The sequence below is a fragment of the Lontra canadensis genome, unplaced genomic scaffold, assembly GCF_010015895.1.
Source record: "Lontra canadensis isolate GAN:19392208 unplaced genomic scaffold, GSC_riverotter_1.0 scaffold11, whole genome shotgun sequence".
Lineage (NCBI taxonomy): Eukaryota > Metazoa > Chordata > Mammalia > Carnivora > Mustelidae > Lontra > Lontra canadensis.
Window position 1 is genome coordinate 6208253 of NW_022631005.1, and position 17442 is coordinate 6225694.

Genomic DNA, 17442 nt, shown 5'->3' on the forward strand with positions numbered 1-17442 from the left:
TCTCCGCCTAGAAGAGGGGACCCGGAGACAGACAGAACAGAAGGACAGCAGGACATAACAGAAGGACAGAAGAAGGTAGATCAACTTGAGATAGAGTCTGAAGGTTGAATTGATAGACCTTGATGATTGGTGGATTAAGTATGGGGACTAGAGAGAGGAAGAAGTCAAGGATTACTTTCCAGATTTCTGGTCTGAACAATGGGGCAGATGGAGTGCTATTCACTAGAAAGGAAAAGATTCGGTGGAGGAATAGTTTAGACTCAAGTGAGGAACAAAACTCAGTGTTAGGTACGTTATATTCACAATGCCCACTAGACACCCAAGTAGAGAGGTCAGGTAGGCAATAAAACATATGAATCTGGAGCTCAGGAGGCAGAAGGGGGGCTCGAAAAGGCAGTATCCCTAGAAGAGAGAATTTCGAGGAGGAGAAATGCTCACTCTGAGAAGCTGGGTGAGCCCATATTCGAATCTTCTCTACTGGGGAGGACTTTTTACCGAGGATAGAGATTACTCGGATCTCATCTTTTACTTTTATGTGAAGGCCTTGATGCAGCTCCTGGCACACAGTGGCCACCTGTAACCTATTGATCAAACGGCACGTATTAATTGGATGACTGCTTATTTACGTTCAGTTGAGGGTGAGGAATAGGCATAAGTCATTTTGAAAAGTTGTCCTCTTTTCCCCATCTATCCTCCTCCCCCCACATGATTCTCACACTTGCCTACAAAGGCAGTTATTAGATAACAGTATCTTTGGGCAACATTAGACACCCTTTATTCCTCTTGACTTAACAAAACTGAACTGTTTTCTCTAACTCTTGGAGGAGGGAAAGTCAGGCTAATACAGAGTATGAAGTAGTGATGGGTAGCTGTTTCTGGAAAGGTGGTGAATTATAGCCACAATCATCACCACACTCACAGAAATAAGGTCGTGCCCCAACAAGTGCCCTAGGGGCTGTTACTCTTCTTGATTATGCTATGAAAAAAATTCTGTGGAGTCGATTTCATTGCATAAGCATTTGGTGAAGGGAGGGAAAGAAAGAGGAAGGTATTCAGGTCAGTGTTGTGGCTGGAGTCTGGGGGGTGTGGGAGTGCCTTTGATGTATCTGTTTCTCGAGCTTCAACTGAAAATGTTGTGGCTGCAAACTAGAGGGATTGCTCATTTCAGAGTGGTAACAATGTGAGCTAGTGGTAAAATCCCATTGAAATCAGCATGTTGATCTACTCAAAAAGAAATACACCCTGAGTGGAAAAACAGAGCAGGACGCTTCACCAGGAGTCCCTGATAGCTACTTGTCTGGAAGCCACTTCATTTCATTTGTACAACACATTTATCACATACTATTATTTGCCTCTTATTTGTTGCAAATAATGAGAGAGTGTCACTGTTGCTTTTGTTCCGTTTGTTGACAGAAGAGTAAGAATAATTGGGTTGTGTATGGCTAGAATATCCTAACATCCCACAGACATCTCAAATTCCACCTGCCTAAAATTCAGTTCATCAGCGCCTGCCCTTCGTACACATTCACACTCGCGCACACACACCGGCATAACCTCATTCTTCCCGTGCATTTTTTTTTTTCTCTTTGAATTAGCACCATATACCCAGATCCCAAACTCACACACTCTCACTCTGTCTCAGCTCTGCATTCGTATTTACCAATACTATGACCAGGTCTTATTGGGTTCTATCTCACAGATATCTCTCGGATCTCTTTTTTCCTCTGTCCCTCCTTCTTACTGTAGGCTACCATCATCTTGACAGTTACTGTTGCAGGAAGCCTCCAAAATCAGGTTTTCGGTCTTTTCCTGACACATCTTACACAGCCCAAGACAAATCTTTCAACTGCTTCCTAACCACCCCAGCAGAGAGTTAAAAATTCCTAACCTGGTTTAGGAGGTTCATGATGTGTCCCTCCTTCCGTAGCCAGCTTCCTGTAGTACTAACCTGTGTGTGGGCAGCTAAAAGCTCCAGCCTAGAGGCCCCCCTGCCAGTTCCTCTATCTGGCCCTGCCAGCATCATCCCTCATTCCCCCTCTCAGATTGCTCAGCCTAACTTACCCCTCTTTGGCTTTCAGATCTCTTTTTAAGTGTCCCTAAATCATTCAGAACTTTCTCCAGTTACCAAAAGTTTGTTGGCTGAAAATTTTCCTGAAGACTTGTCCTGCCTTGCATACTGAGATATCCTGTGGGCTTAGCATAGTGACTGTTCCGTAAATATGCTGGAAGATGGAACAAGTATTTTAATGATGTGTCTGCCATTATAACCGAAGATGCGCTATTTCCGTTGGCTTTAATGAATCCTTTTTCTTTTTTTCTTTTTATTCATATAGTATTAATTAATAACTGGATCTGTGTCTCCTGGAAATACCAGCCTAAGGGGCTATGGCTGTCTCTCTCGTTGCTCTAGAACTTGAAGCACATCTGGATAGCCCTGGATAAAAATCGTCGACCCGGTTCTGGTATGTTGTGCTGTGGGTCACCAGTGCATTTTCAGGGGCTCATTATGGTTCTCTCGACCTTGTACTGGGTCTACATCCCTGATGGCAGGTGTATCCAGCGGCAACAATGGGTGCATGGAAGGGAGGAGCATCAAGAAACAGACCAAGATACCTTTAACGTGAGGCCGAGTTAGTGAGTGCTTTCTTAACCCGGCCTCCACGTTGGCCTCCGCCAAGCCTAAACGCTGTTCCATCCAGTTTGGCCCGCTCACCCCTTCTCAGGAACACAGCCCTGACTTTAGAGAAGTATAGGGAGGAAGGAAGTGGGCACTGAAGGCTGCAGGGCTTTTCAAGCGAATAGCCAAAACGTCTTTGTCACCAAAGCGTGCCTCCGGAGCTTTCAGGGAGTTCTTTTTGTTTATTTGGCTTTAATTTGTGGCCCTGTGGTTAATTTCTCTTGTGGCTGTTTATGCCCTCGCCGCCCCTCACCAGCCCCCACCACTACCAGAGATAGAGCTTATCCACGAAAGATCCAGACAGTTCTCGGCCTCGGTCCTGGTGCCCGAGTTTTGCGGCTGGCCTCTTTTGGGCCACACCAGGCAGGCCGCTGAGATCCTACGCTCATCGTGGTGCGCGCGCGGGTCAGGCTGGGGCCACGCCGCTCCGCGGCCGGACCTAACCACGGTGAAAAGGAGAAGCCCCGTGTCCCTTCCAGCTCCCCTCTCGCAAATCCTGGGAGTCCCGAGTCACCCCGCGCTCCGCGGGCTGGGAGGCCCCGGCCCGGACTCGCGTCAGGCGCAGCCGAGGTCCCCCAGCGCCCCCTACAGCCGCGCGTGGGGCGAGACCGCGCAGGGTCCTGTGCCTCCGCACCACGCCCGGGACCCCACCCAGAGGCCGGCGCCCCGGGACCGCGCGAGCACCCGCAGCTCCCGGCTGCAGAAGCGGGGCGTGGGCCCTGCGGGCTTGCTGCATCCCAGATCAACCTCGATTGCTCCGCCCGCGGCGGTCCGACTTCCCCTCCCTTCCTCTGTGTGTCCCTCCCTCCCTCCTCTCCTCTCGCCCGCCGGCGCCGGACACGCTGCACTTCTCTTGGGGCGCTCTTCCCCTTGGCCGACCGTCTCATCCCGCGCAACTTTGGGACAGTGGCTGTTTGCTGTTGAATGTTCTCCTCCGAGAGCGCATGGCTGGGGAAGCGAGGTGCGGGCCCGGTCCCCGAGGGGCCGCCGTCTGGGAGGCGGTGCTGCTGTGGCTGTGCCTGGGAGTTCCGACCGGGCGCCCCTACAACGTGGACACCGAGAGCGCGCTGCTCTACCAGGGCCCCCCCCAACACCCTGTTCGGCTATTCGGTGGTGCTGCACAGCCACGGGGCGAACCGATGGTGAGTGGAGTGGGACTGGGCGCTTTGGGCATTTGAGCGCCGCGAGAGAACGAGAACAGCGCCTCAGGGATTCCCTGCCCAGTTCAAACTTTCCTTCCTCTGGAGGAGCCAGAAGGGCAGCGCTGGACGGTCAGCTCGCTGGATCTGCTCGGGCAGCTAACTGATCTCGGGGTGGCACGCCTGGGGTGCGTTCTGGCGTGAGGCTCTAGGAGCTGCGAGTTGGGGATGGCGGGTTGGGTGCGCGAGGTGGTGGGCGGAGATGGAGGTTTGGGGGAGCGGCCCCCCTGCCAGCTGCGAATCGTGGAGACCAGGAGTTCAGTGGGCAGCACAGCTCACGTCTGCACGCACGTGCACGTTTCTCGCTTTAGGCTCGTAGTGGGGGCGCCCACGGCCAATTGGCTTGCCAACGCTTCAGTGGTCAATCCCGGTGCGATTTACAGATGCAAGATCGGAAAGAATCCAGACCTGAATTGCGAACAGCTCCAGCTGGGTGAGTTGGGTCTAGGACCGGGGGGGAACTAGCATATGTCCTGGAAAAACTCATTGTTGTCTAACTCTAGTCTAAAATGAATGATTTTCACTCTTCACTCCAAACCATCTAACCTTGTTAAAACAAAAGTGATTCCCTTCTTTCTGTCAATGTTTTTCTCCCTTTTGCTTAGGAGGACGATTGGAGTACCCTGGCAAAACTATGGAGAGGAAAGTTCTTAGGACACATTCTCTTCACCTCTCCTTCTCTGTCCCTTATGTAGAACACATTTTAAAGCTCTCAGCACATTGAAGACAGGATCCAGCTAGGCCATCACTTAAGCACTTTATTTCCATCTTTGACGTATCGGGCTTGTTAAAGATCAGGCTAAGGAGCTGATGAGGAATAGCAGTTGGAATTGATCCCATATCCTGTCATGGACCCTGAGGGCTTTCTAAAACAAAAAGGAAATGTTACCGTTTTGTTTAGAATATGAAATGTAAAAGAGGAGCACAAGGAAAAACTGGCATCTCCATTGTTACTATAGTTAAAATGAGGTATAATTGTTCATTTTTCTCTCCCAAAACTCCCGTGTTAAATGGATAACTCTACTTGAAGTCATTTCTTAATGTCTCTTCTTAGCTAGATGACAACTTGAACAAGTATATTTTGGTGGGGGAGAAAGTTTGCATTTCAAAGCCAAAAGCAAAGTTGTTTTGCACAGACATGTGGGGAAAGAAAGGGGAACTGATATTAATTTAGATCTATCTTGTTCTAAACAGTTAGACACTGGTATGTGTGTTGCTTCTGCCCCTCCGTCCCAAAAGCACCACTGGGTCATGGTTGGCATTGTTCCTACTTTACACATGAGGGCTCTGTGACTCAGAGGGTTGCAAGTACTTTTTCTGAAGTTACTCAGCTAATGAAGGAAAGATGGGACCTCAAGTCAATCAAGTCAGCTTGGTTCCAAATTCCAAGCCCTTTCCTTTCCTTTATGCATCTTCAGTGCAAATAAAATTAAATGAAGAGTCCAGTATGTTGTCTGCCTACTGATACATCATCTGCAAATGGTGAATAAAAGGTTACAATTGGTACTTTTTTTCATATTTATCTTTGCATAAATAGACCTTTGGGATAAGCTACTGTATCTTTAACCCTTTTTCTTTTTATAATAATCGTTGCTTACTCCAGCTGGGAAGATGGTTTCCCCTATTGTGAATGAATTCAAAGAGAGTATACACATAACTCAGAGAGCATCCAGAAAAGTCTAGCAGTTGTCTGTAGCATGTGGAATCAGCTCCGGCCTCTCATTAAGTTTCTTCCATCCCAAAAGGCACTCTAGGAAGGCATAATGTTCATAGACCTATCCATTTGGAACAATTCTGCAAAGCATAATTTTCCTTATATGAAAGAGTTGTAGAATGAAGAATTAGGGAGTGAAGGAGACAAGCTTGATCTGCCAGAGGATCTTGACAGAGTCTCAGCAAGGAAAAGTTTCATTTCTGTTGTCCTGTCAGTTTCCTGATCCATGGCCTTGTAACTACTTCCTGTCTGGAAGGGCACTGAATCTATTTCTAGATGTCTGTGTTTAACCAGAAAGATCATGTCATAATATCACACACAATTTGAGATACTAATGCCTGTTGAAATGGAAGGAAAACCTAAATTGGGGGGCATGTGGAGCTAAGGGATTGAATATAGACATATCCTCAGAGCAATATGCACATGGTTGATGTGCCAGAAACAGGAATTAAGTGAAGATTTATTAGATGGATAAATGAATAAAGGCAAAGTGAAAGTTTGATGAATAAGAGACTTAATTAGAAATGATAAGCTGAATGACATTTTTAGTTTTCAGAGTTTTGGTCCACAAAAAAAGGTGTTGACTGAGATAAAAGACAAAAAGGAAGACAAGTTTTCTGGTCAGTCAGTCAATTGAAACACTTCTAGCTGTGGTAATAGATTGGCATATTTGCAAAAGAACCAACTGAAGTTGTTTCTCATAGAACATTTTAAACAATATATCTCTTATTCCTTCAATAAATAAATTGTGTATTTCTATTCAGAACAATCTCAGAAGTAACCTGAACCTATAAAATAGGGGGTTGGGGATGAAGTCCAGAAAGGAAACACTAAAAACAACAAATTGGTAGTGAAAGACATTTAAGGATTATCAGGTTTGTGGACTGTGTAATGTTTTCTGTGGAAAAGCTTCAAGGAGAAAAGTATGTTAACTATGGACACGTACAGTATTCTAATTCTAGAGATTTATGAGGATGGATTCAGTTATCCTGTCTCAAGTGGGGGTAGCTATACTGTATAGAAAATGCTTAGCTTGATACCTGACATAACAGGTATTTTAAAAGTATGAGTTTATTTCTTTTTGTCCCTGTGTTCTACTTAAAACTATATCTGTCTGTTACCTGCTATAATCAGGTTGAGGTTAATAAATAGGGACAATCAATAAACTAAACAAAAAGTTACATGTAGGAAGTAAGAGGTAACAGTTGAGGTGAAACATGGTGAAAAATATTTTCTTGTGGACCCAACTGGAAAAATCTTACAGTAGTCACTAAGTATGGAGCTACGACTGCCGTGTCAGTAAGGTGTTTTCTTTCCTTTGGAATGGCTTAACTGACAACCAAGGAGATGAAGTTGGAAGATCTCTTAAAATGGTGCCCATCTCATAATAATTTCAATACTATCCACACAGACTGGTCTTTAGTTCTCAGTTAGAATTTCACATCAAAGCTTGACTCAGATGGACTCCTCCCTTGGAAGAGATCAGTACCCTCCCATTGCAGGCCATCCTCCCTGGATAATGTTGTCACAGGCTATGGTATATTCACTGTAGTCATAATCAGAAATGAGCAGCAGATGCCCATTTATCTAGAACATTCAGGGTGTAAGGTGTTGAGAGTAAGATACCCTTTTTAGTGAAGTGAAGTGACTTGTGAAGAGGTGCTTTTGGTCCTGCATGCAGACAGGCTGCCTCCACCTCCCTGAGAGTATCTTCCACACTGAGAAGTGTCTCTCCCCTCAGTTCTGTGGTACTTCCCTCTGTGAACCAAAGGAAGGTTGTTTCCCCATAGGAGGGTCTGAGCCCAGACTTGTTCCCAAACACGCTGTGTCTGAGGAGGCTATAGTGATTTCACACATCCAGTTGCTTTTCCACTCAGGCATTCTGTATCCTTGCTGAGGTTTTTTTTGTTTGTTTGTTTTTTAAGATTTTATCTATTTATTTGACAGAGAAAGAGACAGCGAAGGAGAGAACACAAGCAGGAGAGTGGTAGAGGGAGAAGTAGGCTTCCTGCGGAGCAGGGACCCAGTGTGGGACTCGATTCCAAGACCCTGGGATCATGACCTGAGCTGAAGGCAGACACTTAACAACTGAGCCACCCAGGTGTCCTTGCTGAGGCTTTTTTAGAGGAGACTTTGATCATAGGTGGTTGCTAAATTAAGGCATTATAAATAATGACTCCATTACTATATGGAATCATAGACTTTCCATGGATTACTAATATTCAAAGAATTAGAACATAATTACATAAATGTTTATAAAATTACACTAAAAAGATTGTCTTTATTTGGTCATTCAAAAGACATCCAGATCTTTTCTTCCTTCACAATCACCACTAATAGCATTATACACATGCTACACACACACACACACACACACACACACACATACACACACACACATATCTGAATAAGAGTCTACATTTACAAATGTACCCAGTATGGTAACCAGTATCCACTTGTGGCCATTGAGCACATGAAATATAGTTAGTTTGCAGTGAGAGGTGCTGTAATGTAAATTAAATGATGGATTTCAAAGACTTAGTGCAAAAAACAGAATATAAAATATCTCCTTTATTCCTTAGATATTAATTATATGCCAAAGTAAATATTTTAGAATTAATACTGATTACATATTTAAATAATAATATTTTGGATGTGTTAGGTTAAAAGAAGTATATTTTAAAAATTGTTCTTATTTCATTTACTTTTTTAATGTGACTACTATAAAATTAAATATTTCATATGTGACTTATATTATAATTTCTATTGGACACCACTGTTCTCGAGAAATATAATTCCCCTGCATGAAAAAAACACTAACTTTTTAACAGGTGCTTTTTTTTTTTAACAGGTGCTTTCCAAGTGTCTGTGCATAAATGAATAGGACTTTCACTTTTCTTTTCCATACCTAGTGCTGCATAATTACTAGACCTTTAAGGTTCTTGCTGGTGCCTCTCTTCTCTTTACCAGAAAGAACAATGATCCATCACAAGTTGGTCATCATTATTCCTCTTTAGATTTCTTTCTAGAATTAAATCACCCTAGCCAACCTCAGGGGTTATTTTACACAACCTATTTGGAAGAGATTAACTAGCATTGCATCATTAAACTAACGATTACCTCATTCTCACTTCTGCCTGATTTGCAGGAATTATTAGCTTAACATTAAAAGGCAAACCTCACACTGCTGAAACTTCAAAAATGTTCTTGATAACATTTCTTCTTCATTTGCAATACTCTTTAAATTGTACCTTATGAAGCTGAGACTGATACACTCTGGTCATTTTGAAAAATTGCCCCTGAACATAGTTTCTAATTATGCAGAAGATCAAGACAGAGAGCTTCATTAATAAACTATCATGTTAAGAGAATTAAGTTTCCTGATTTCCAGCAATTTCCCAAACTCCGTCTCTAAAAGAATAGTTTCCACCTAATTTGAGAGCTGAGGTTTTCTAAATGCATTTCATTTTTGCCTTAAGTTTACCTGATCACTGAGTAATATTCCTAATGACTCCGAATATCTCCGAAGGCAACAATCCTAGAGCCAGATGTGGCAATCCATTGTACATGTGGGTCATTTATTCATTCCTTCATTTGCTGAAGAGTGCCAAAGGGCCAGAAACTTGGACGTTGAAAAGAAACATGGTCTTTGCCCCAAGAGGGGTTAGAGACCGTAGGATAGGTTATTAAAGGAAAGCATGATGAGAGGATCTAATTAGGAAAATAAGGTGGTGACTTCCTGGGGGATTGATGTTCAAGTGGAGGACTGAATAACTATCAGAAGTTAGCCGGAAGAGGAGGTTTATGGTAAAGGGTGCCAGGCAGAGCAAACAATGTGTGTGAAGACCCTGGTCTGTGAGAGCATGGCATCTTTGAAACAAAAGAGGAATGCGTACAATTGGAGTGTGGGGTGTGAAGTGGATGGTAGGTGGGAGAGCTAATCAGGGATTATTTTTTGTACAACCTTGTGAGCTCTGGTTAAGCCATGTGAACTTTTCATAGGTAATTAAAGCTGGGGAGTGACATGATCAGATTTGTGTTTTAGATACTTCTGGTTGCAGGGTAGGGAATGCTTCGGAGTACATGAGTCAGGGCTGAAGGTAGAGAAACAAATTGTAGTAAGATTTTGTTTTAGTTTAGGCTACATGTGATAAGTGCTTGTTCTAAGACTGTGGCAGCAAGAAAGAGCAAATACAGCTATTTAGAGGACAGACTCAACAGGACTTGGTAATTATTAAGTGAGAGAGATAAAAGGGAAGAAGCTTTCAAAGATGTTACTCAAGGTTCAGACTTGGGCTGTTAGATGGAAGATGGTGCTGTCCACGGAAGACATGGGAATAGATATCTAATAATCAGTTGGATGTGTGAGTCTGGGGGGCAGGAGAGGTCTACATGGCTGTCTGTGGAGTTGTGGCTCACATGGTTAAGCATCTGCCTTCAGCTCTGGTCGTGATCCCAGGGTCCTGGGATCGAACCCACATAAGGCTCCTTGCTCAGCTGAGAGCCTGCTTCTTGCTGCTCCCCCTGCTTGTGCCCACTCTCTCTCTCTCTTTCTGACAAATAAGTAAAATCTTAAAAGGAAAAAAAAAAAAAATACCAGTGCTCAGGACACCTGGTTGGCTCAGTCAGTTAAGCATCTGTCTTCAACTGAGGTCATGATCCCGGGGTCCCGGGATCACACCTGCCTTGGGATCCCTGATCAGCAGGGGTGCTGCTTTCTCCCTCTTTCCCTCTGCCCCTCCCCTCCAACTCATGCTCTCTCGTGTGCTCTCTCTCTCTCTCTTTCAAATAAAAAATAAAATCTTAAAAAAATAATATCTGTGCTCATCCTAAATAAATAAAATCTCTGCAGGTGGGTCTAGGTAGCTGTGACATTGTGATTTATAGTAAGAAATATCATTTGGTCAGGGTGCCTGGGTGGCTCAGTGGGTTAAGCCTCTGCCTTCAGCTCAGGTCATGATCCCAGCGTCCTGGGACTGAACCCCGCATCAGGCTCTCTGCTCAGCGGGGAGCCTGCTTCCCCCTCTCCCTCTCTGTCTGCCTCTCTGCCTACTTGTGATCTCTGTCTGTCAAATAAATAAAAATCTCTAAAATTAAGAAAAAAGAAATATCATTTGGTCTTATTCACTGTTTCTGGCACAGAGCTCCTAAAACTCTTGGAATTTTCTAAGTGAAGAGAGCTACAAAGATATCTTTTGTGAGTGAGGTGGCTTTTGGACCCCATGTAAGGATGGGGCTGGTTACTAGTGGAGCCAAACATGTGATTGGAGAGTTGGGACTTTCCATCCCACCCCCTAACCTCCAGGATGCAGAGATGGGCTGGGCGTGGAATTAATCAACAATGGCCAGTGATTTCATTAGTCATGTGTCTATGTAAAGAAGCTGCTATAAAAACCCAAAAGGACAGGGCTGGGAGAGCTTCTGGATTGGTAAAGGCGTTGGGGATTCGGGGACTCGTGGAGAGCTCAGAGAAAGTGCCAGTTCCATACCCTTTCTCCATGCATTCTCCTGTGTATCTCTCCCTTCTGGTTGCTCCTGAGTTATATTCTTCCATAGTAAATTAGTAATCTAGGAAGTAAAATGCCTCTCTGAATCCTGTGAGGTACTCTAGCAAGTTAATCAAACCCAGGGATGCCATAGTTGAAACTTCTGATAGCCAGTAGTTAAAAGTAAAGGTGACAACCTGGACTTTTGATGGACATCTGAACTCTGTGTTTGTGTGTGTGTGTGTGTGTGTGTGTGTGTGTGTGTTGGGAATGGGACAGTTTGTAGGAATGAATCCTTAACCTGTGGGATCTGATGCTATCACCAGATAGAGTCAGAATTGAGTTGAATTGTAGGGTACCCAGTGAGGGTCAGAGAATTGCTTGTTGGTGGAAACCACTACCCCCAAGCCACACACACACACACACACACACACACACACACACACACAATGGAATTGAATACAGAACACTTAGTAGGACATTAGGGTTTCCAAAGGTCCTCAGATGATTCCCATATTCATCCATGGTTGAAAACAACTGGAGAAGGAAAGAGGAGCCTGAAAAAAGTACTGAGGAGAAGCTAAAGAGGTAGCAGGGAGATCAGGTCAGTGCGGCATTATCAAAGGATGAGAGATCTTGAGAAGAGATGAATGGTTGGCAGTATCAAAAGTTGCCAAGTGGTCAAGCAAGGTAAGAACTTAGAAGGTTTCATTGGCTATAGCGAGAAATAGTTCATGAGTAAGCTTAGTAAGACCAGTTTTAGGGGCGAAGCCAGACGGCAGAGGGTTGAGAAGTGAGGAGTAAGAAAATACTGGTAGCAAGTGTCAACAATACTTTTATCTGGATTTTTCCTTCATTAATTAAATACATTTTATTGGTTACTTACACTAGGTAGCAAGAATAGAAAGTTGAGTAAAACATGGCTGAAGCCCTTAAAGAATTCACTCTAGATGACAAGAGAGACAGGTAAACGTTGGATCATTAATGATGAGAATATGTATTAAACGTGATGATAGAGATACAGTGGGGAGAAGAAACTGTTTGAATAATGACAGAAGGTTTCCTGGAAGAGCAGACACCTGATTAGTTGAGCCAGTTCTGGCTAGTTTTGATGAGCAGATAGTAAAAGCGTGAAATGGATGGATACATTTATCAGGTCTGGGTGATTCCTCTCCTGTACACTTCAGCTCCATTTCCAGAAGTCTGGGCCAATCTTGGGTTTCAAAGATTCTTCCTGCTCACACCAGACAATCTGAACGATAATACCCACTCCTGGGACAGGGAGCTTGGAACTGACCATCTTTAAAGATGGGGATTTTTTTGAAGGGGCACGTGCACCCAAATGTTTATAGCAGCAATGTCCGCAATAGCCAAACTATGGAAAGAACCTAGATGTCCATCAACAGGTGAATGGATAAAGAAGATGTGGTATATATATACAATGGAATACTATGCAGCCATCAAAAGAAATGAAATCTTGCCATTTGCGACGACGTGGATGGAACTAGAGGGTATTATGCTTAGCGAAATAAGTCAATTGGAGAAAGCCAACTATCGTATGATCTCCCTGGTATGAGGAAGTGGAGATGCAACGTTGGGGGGTTTAGGGGGTAGGAAAAGAATAAATGAAACAAGATGGGATCGGGAGAAAGACAAACTATAAGAGACTCTTAATGTCACAAAACAAACTGAGGGGAGTTGGGGGGAGGGGGGGTGGGGAGAGGGTGGGGTTATGGACATTTGGGAGGGTATGTGCTATGATGAGTGCTGTGAAGTGTGTAAACCTGGCGATTCACAGACCTGTACCCCTGGGGCTAATAATACATTATATATTTATAAAACAATTAAAAATTTAAAAATTTAAAAAAAATTTGTAAAAATGGGGATTTTTTTTTTTAATTTTAAGACAGCTGGAAACATCAAATTAGAACATGGAAGTAGACTTAATAAGTGTTCAGTAATGCAGTGTGTTTGTTCTGATGCCTCCAAGAATTAAAAACAAAAAAAGGGAATCTTTTTCATATAAATTATTTGGAAGTCTCTAACTCATAACAAATATGTTCAGAAATAGCTTGTAGACTTAGTTGACAGATCCCTTTTATAGGAAAAACTGTGTGAAATGGATTAGGCATGTCCTTTCAAAACTACACCTATGTTGAAGATTCTGTCAAAGTATACCCTATGTTTGTGAAAATTTTCTAGGTTTACCTCACCTGATACCATTCTTGTTAACTTGTGAAAGTTTTTTGGTATTCTTTATAGCATCATTATTTTGTCTATAAATCATTGTCTAACATATTATCCCATCCTTTAAACTTTGGACAGGGACATGTCCTCTAACGTCTATAACTCCTCATCTCGGTCTGAGCCTACATTGAATAATGCCATAGAGTTCTGGACTGACTCTTATTTCTCTCATATACTTCATACCTCACATCTTCCTGACCTCCTCCATCCTAGCTTGTAAATTTCCAAACCAAGTCCAGTGCTTCAATAATGACCACCTACTATTAAGTGAGAGCAGGTTTCCTTAGAGGTTTTTTTTTTTTTTCAGTTTACATTTTTGTATTGTTCTTGTTTCAAAGACACCCAAAATGATATCCATCTATGAGTGATAGTTTTTCAAATGAATCCATAAGTCCAAGAGATTAATTGAAAACCATGGAAATAGAAAATTTTCTTTCCTTGTTTTCTAACATTGGAAATTAGTGTTATAAGAGTAGGTTATTATAGAAATAGAGTTTATATAGGTTTATGAATAATGTCAATATTTGGATTCTTTCCCTGCCTCACAGGAAATAGCCATCATTGTGACATAGTATAGGGTGGTGGTTGACAGTGTCTACCTGAATCCTTCCTTCCCCATTTACTAGAAGTGTAACTTTGGGCAAGATGCTTAACCTCCCTTTCTTTCAGCTTCTCTATCTGTGCAATTTGGATTATGATAATATCTGCTCATAGGAATGTAATGAAAATTAAATGAGTTAATATTTATGATTACATGGTATTAAACGTGTGCTTGGGTACATAGGAAGCATGTAATAAATATTAGTTATTATTGTGGGAGGAGAACCTGAACCTAGAATTAAGCTCACAAGTGACCTGGTTTTCTAGAATTTTGAGGTCTAGTGATGACTGAGGATTAACCCTGATTTATAAAATTGCAGCCCTAAAACTTGGCTCTTCTGCTTGGGGACATCTACCTCTGTGTTGAACTCTTTCTGAATACAATCAAGTAAAATAAATAAAATGTATAAACTAAAAAAGAGATATTAAATAAAATGAAACAGAGGACTGACACCACCAGCTTTTTTAGGCCTACGATTCTGAGCTCTTTCTCACCTATACTGTGCATGGTTACTAACCATTATGAGATCTGGACTAGGAAGCCTGAGAATATGAAATGTAAATACATGTCTTTTTAGAAAGAAAATACTTTGAGACTAATTTCTAATTTTGATGTTTACTTTGATCTTTGACTCTTTTGTGCTTATTTTGATATCTTGACTCCAGAGAAGCTGGAGGAAACAGTCCTGGAAGTTCAGTATTCTCACGTCCCATGTCTTCTCCAAAACTTGGCATTTTACTTTTCATGACCTAAAATTATTGTTACTGCTATTGAAATCATAAACATCACTGCTATCTTTCAAAAATATCACCACTGTGTTTTATTATGTATGTGGGAAAAGTACATCATTTAATGTAGTGAACATAATGGACTTAATAGTAATTAGAATTTGATAAGAACTACAAGAAGGAGCCACTTGGCTGGAAGAGCTGAAGGCTGGCTGGCTAAATCTCACAGCGCTGTGAGCGCCCTCTGCTGGTACAGTCTAAGTCAGCACAACGTGGAGATGCTGTGGGGAGGCATTTCCCATTTAATGAACACCTACTAGGTGCCAGCAAGTCTTGTAGCCACAAGGGCAAATTTTCTATGATTCTCATAACCCTGCAATGGTAGATCTGTTCATCTTCACAGTTAAATTGAATTTTCACTTTTAATCGCATATGTTTTTCTAATATTCTGAATTTAAATAGAGGAAGGAATTGTACAATTATTTGTACTCAGTAATTATTGTTTCTACAAATAAAAATATCCTAAATAAGTGACTCTTTATAGAACATAGAATAAAACAGTGTTCATCCATGTCTCAGAATTATTTAAGAAAAATTTGGGATATATAGGACTCATCTTTCAATGGAAAAGAACTTCAACTTAAAAAAAAGGAATTGGTCTTTTCCTGAAACGTAAAATTTCGTCAGGTTTTTGAAAGATCAAATAAGTGTGTATGTTATTGTAGTAGCTAGAAAGTCAGACTGAGAACACCAGTCAAATGTCTGAGCCGATGGGGAACCCACAGCCCCATGACTCAGGCAGATAAACCAAACATGTCATTGCATCCAAAAGTCCCAGGCTCCTTCACCCGCAAAATATTTCACTCAAGCTGTCAGCAAGTTGTAGGAAGAAGGACTTGGAGTCTGATCTTTCCCCATGGGCCTTCCTCAGTGGTAATGCCAAAATACCAAGAACAGATCTAAATTGAGGAAAAGGGCAGGGCAAGAGAGGGACTCAGTAAGTGCCATCTTTCTTGAGCACTAGGAAGTTGACTGAACAGCCTGTGGGCAGATTTGTGATATTATGCACATTTGACGATGAAACAGAAGACTTAGAAAGTGAAATTGATTTCAGTTCATTCATATCTCTGAAATACTTGTAGAGTTCTATTGTATATGTGATAGAGTAATAGGAAGTAACAGAGATCTTTGATTTCTGACAAGTTTTTGCTTTTTTTTTCTGACCCTTTTCATTTATCAGCCCCCTGGATTCAAGGAAGTTACTTTACTTCCTTCAGATTTAATTGTCTCCTCTGGAAAATGGAATTGATAACAGTCCCCTGCTGCTGCTGTGAAAATTAAAAGACTTAAACGTGAATGATGAGGCCTGGCAGTGATGGGCCACAAATATTTTACTGAGGAGGATATATGACATGCCATATGTGCAGTTTAATCATGTTTAGCTTAATCCTTAAAATAATAATAATGTCAACATCGACGAACATTTGCCTGCTTCCTCTGCTAGGCCCTGGCCCAAGCACTCCGCGGGTATCTCATTTACTCCTCAAGATGCTCACAGAAACCCTCTGACGTAGGTACCTCCTGCTGGCCCCAGCTGATCCTCCATCTTAATTTGTCCTACTCCCAGATCACACTCTGTAAAGATCTTCAAACCTGCAAATGTTGTTTCCCTTCAGACCATCTGTTACTATCTTAAAACTGAAGAGAATAGTATTTTGGAGAAGTAGAGACAAATAGTAGTGAAGGAAGAAGACCTCTCCAAAGCTTAAATCCCCGAGAATTTGGTGGAAAGTTCGCAGACGTATCCTCCGAAAGGATTTTTGTGACAGTCAATGGATTAGAGAATCCCTTCCTATATTTCGTTCCTGCCTATTGTACATAACGTCCCATTCTGTGCTGTGGACATGCTACAGTCAACAAAGTAGTCCATCTGCCCTCAGGGAGGGGACATTCAGGAGTGAACAGCTAGTCTTCCGTAGTGTCTGTCATATTTTGGCACTCACTCAGAGCGATGAAACTAAAACTGGTGATGTGTATAACAACCAAAAAATGGTTGGAGAAGAACGGACCAAACTGACTTTGTACTAGCAGCCTTTGTAGTCATCTGACAAAATGAACTGCTCATTCACATTTATAGACATGTGTACAGACTGATACAAAATCCATAAATGGAAATAAAAAATGGAAGTAAAAAGCACACATCTTTTATTTTAAAAAAAAGGAATAAAAATAAAATAAAAAATAAAAATGAAATTTAAAAAAAGGAAAATGAAAAGTGGGCCTAATTTTTAAAATAAAGAATATGGTTTTATGTTTAATATCTACTGGGAAAATGCATTCAACTGTGCTAAGATTAGTCATTCTACTTGTACAAAAGCGTGGGAAATGATCACGTGTTAATTTCTGCTGACCTCTTTTATGTTAAACCATGTAAAGTCCTCTTTCAATTATGAAGCTGATTTGATTTACTAAGAGTTTAGATTAGAAATGTAGGAGCTGGATTGAAAACCAGATTATAAATCATTTCAGTGTGACATTTGGATAAAATATAAAGATAATCTGAGTTTATTTATGATGTCCTGTCAGGGAAATTCAAGAGAATTAACTTTCTCATGACAGTTCTAAAAATAATCATTTCTGACCACATTAGAAATACTGTATTTCCACATGAAGTTTGTCCATTTCATACCCTATTTTGATATCTAGCTGAAACTAAGGAGGACCAAAAAAATTACAATTATTTTAAAAATGGAGTGTTGTCAAAGACCATGTAAAATATAGGAGAAGGCA

The 17442-nt window shown here is 41.9% G+C and overlaps 1 protein-coding gene and 1 long non-coding RNA gene across 2 annotated transcripts in view; both read left to right on the plus strand.

Annotated features, from left to right (window-relative positions):
* The window catches only part of LOC116866842, an 84410-nt gene extending 82022 nt beyond the window's left edge, over nucleotides 1–2388 (plus strand). Inside the window, exon 3 of the long non-coding RNA XR_004382486.1 lies at nucleotides 2334–2388. This is a non-coding gene — a long non-coding RNA (uncharacterized LOC116866842). The remainder of the gene's footprint in view (nucleotides 1–2333) is intronic.
* A 1156-nt stretch (nucleotides 2389–3544) lies between these two features.
* ITGA4 (integrin subunit alpha 4) overlaps nucleotides 3545–17442 on the plus strand; it is a 76242-nt gene continuing 62344 nt past the window's right edge. Inside the window, 3 exon segments of the mRNA XM_032856051.1 lie at nucleotides 3545–3759; nucleotides 3761–3819; nucleotides 4188–4309. Coding sequence (XP_032711942.1) covers nucleotides 3622–3759; nucleotides 3761–3819; nucleotides 4188–4309 — 319 coding nt within the window. The 5' untranslated portion in view covers nucleotides 3545–3621.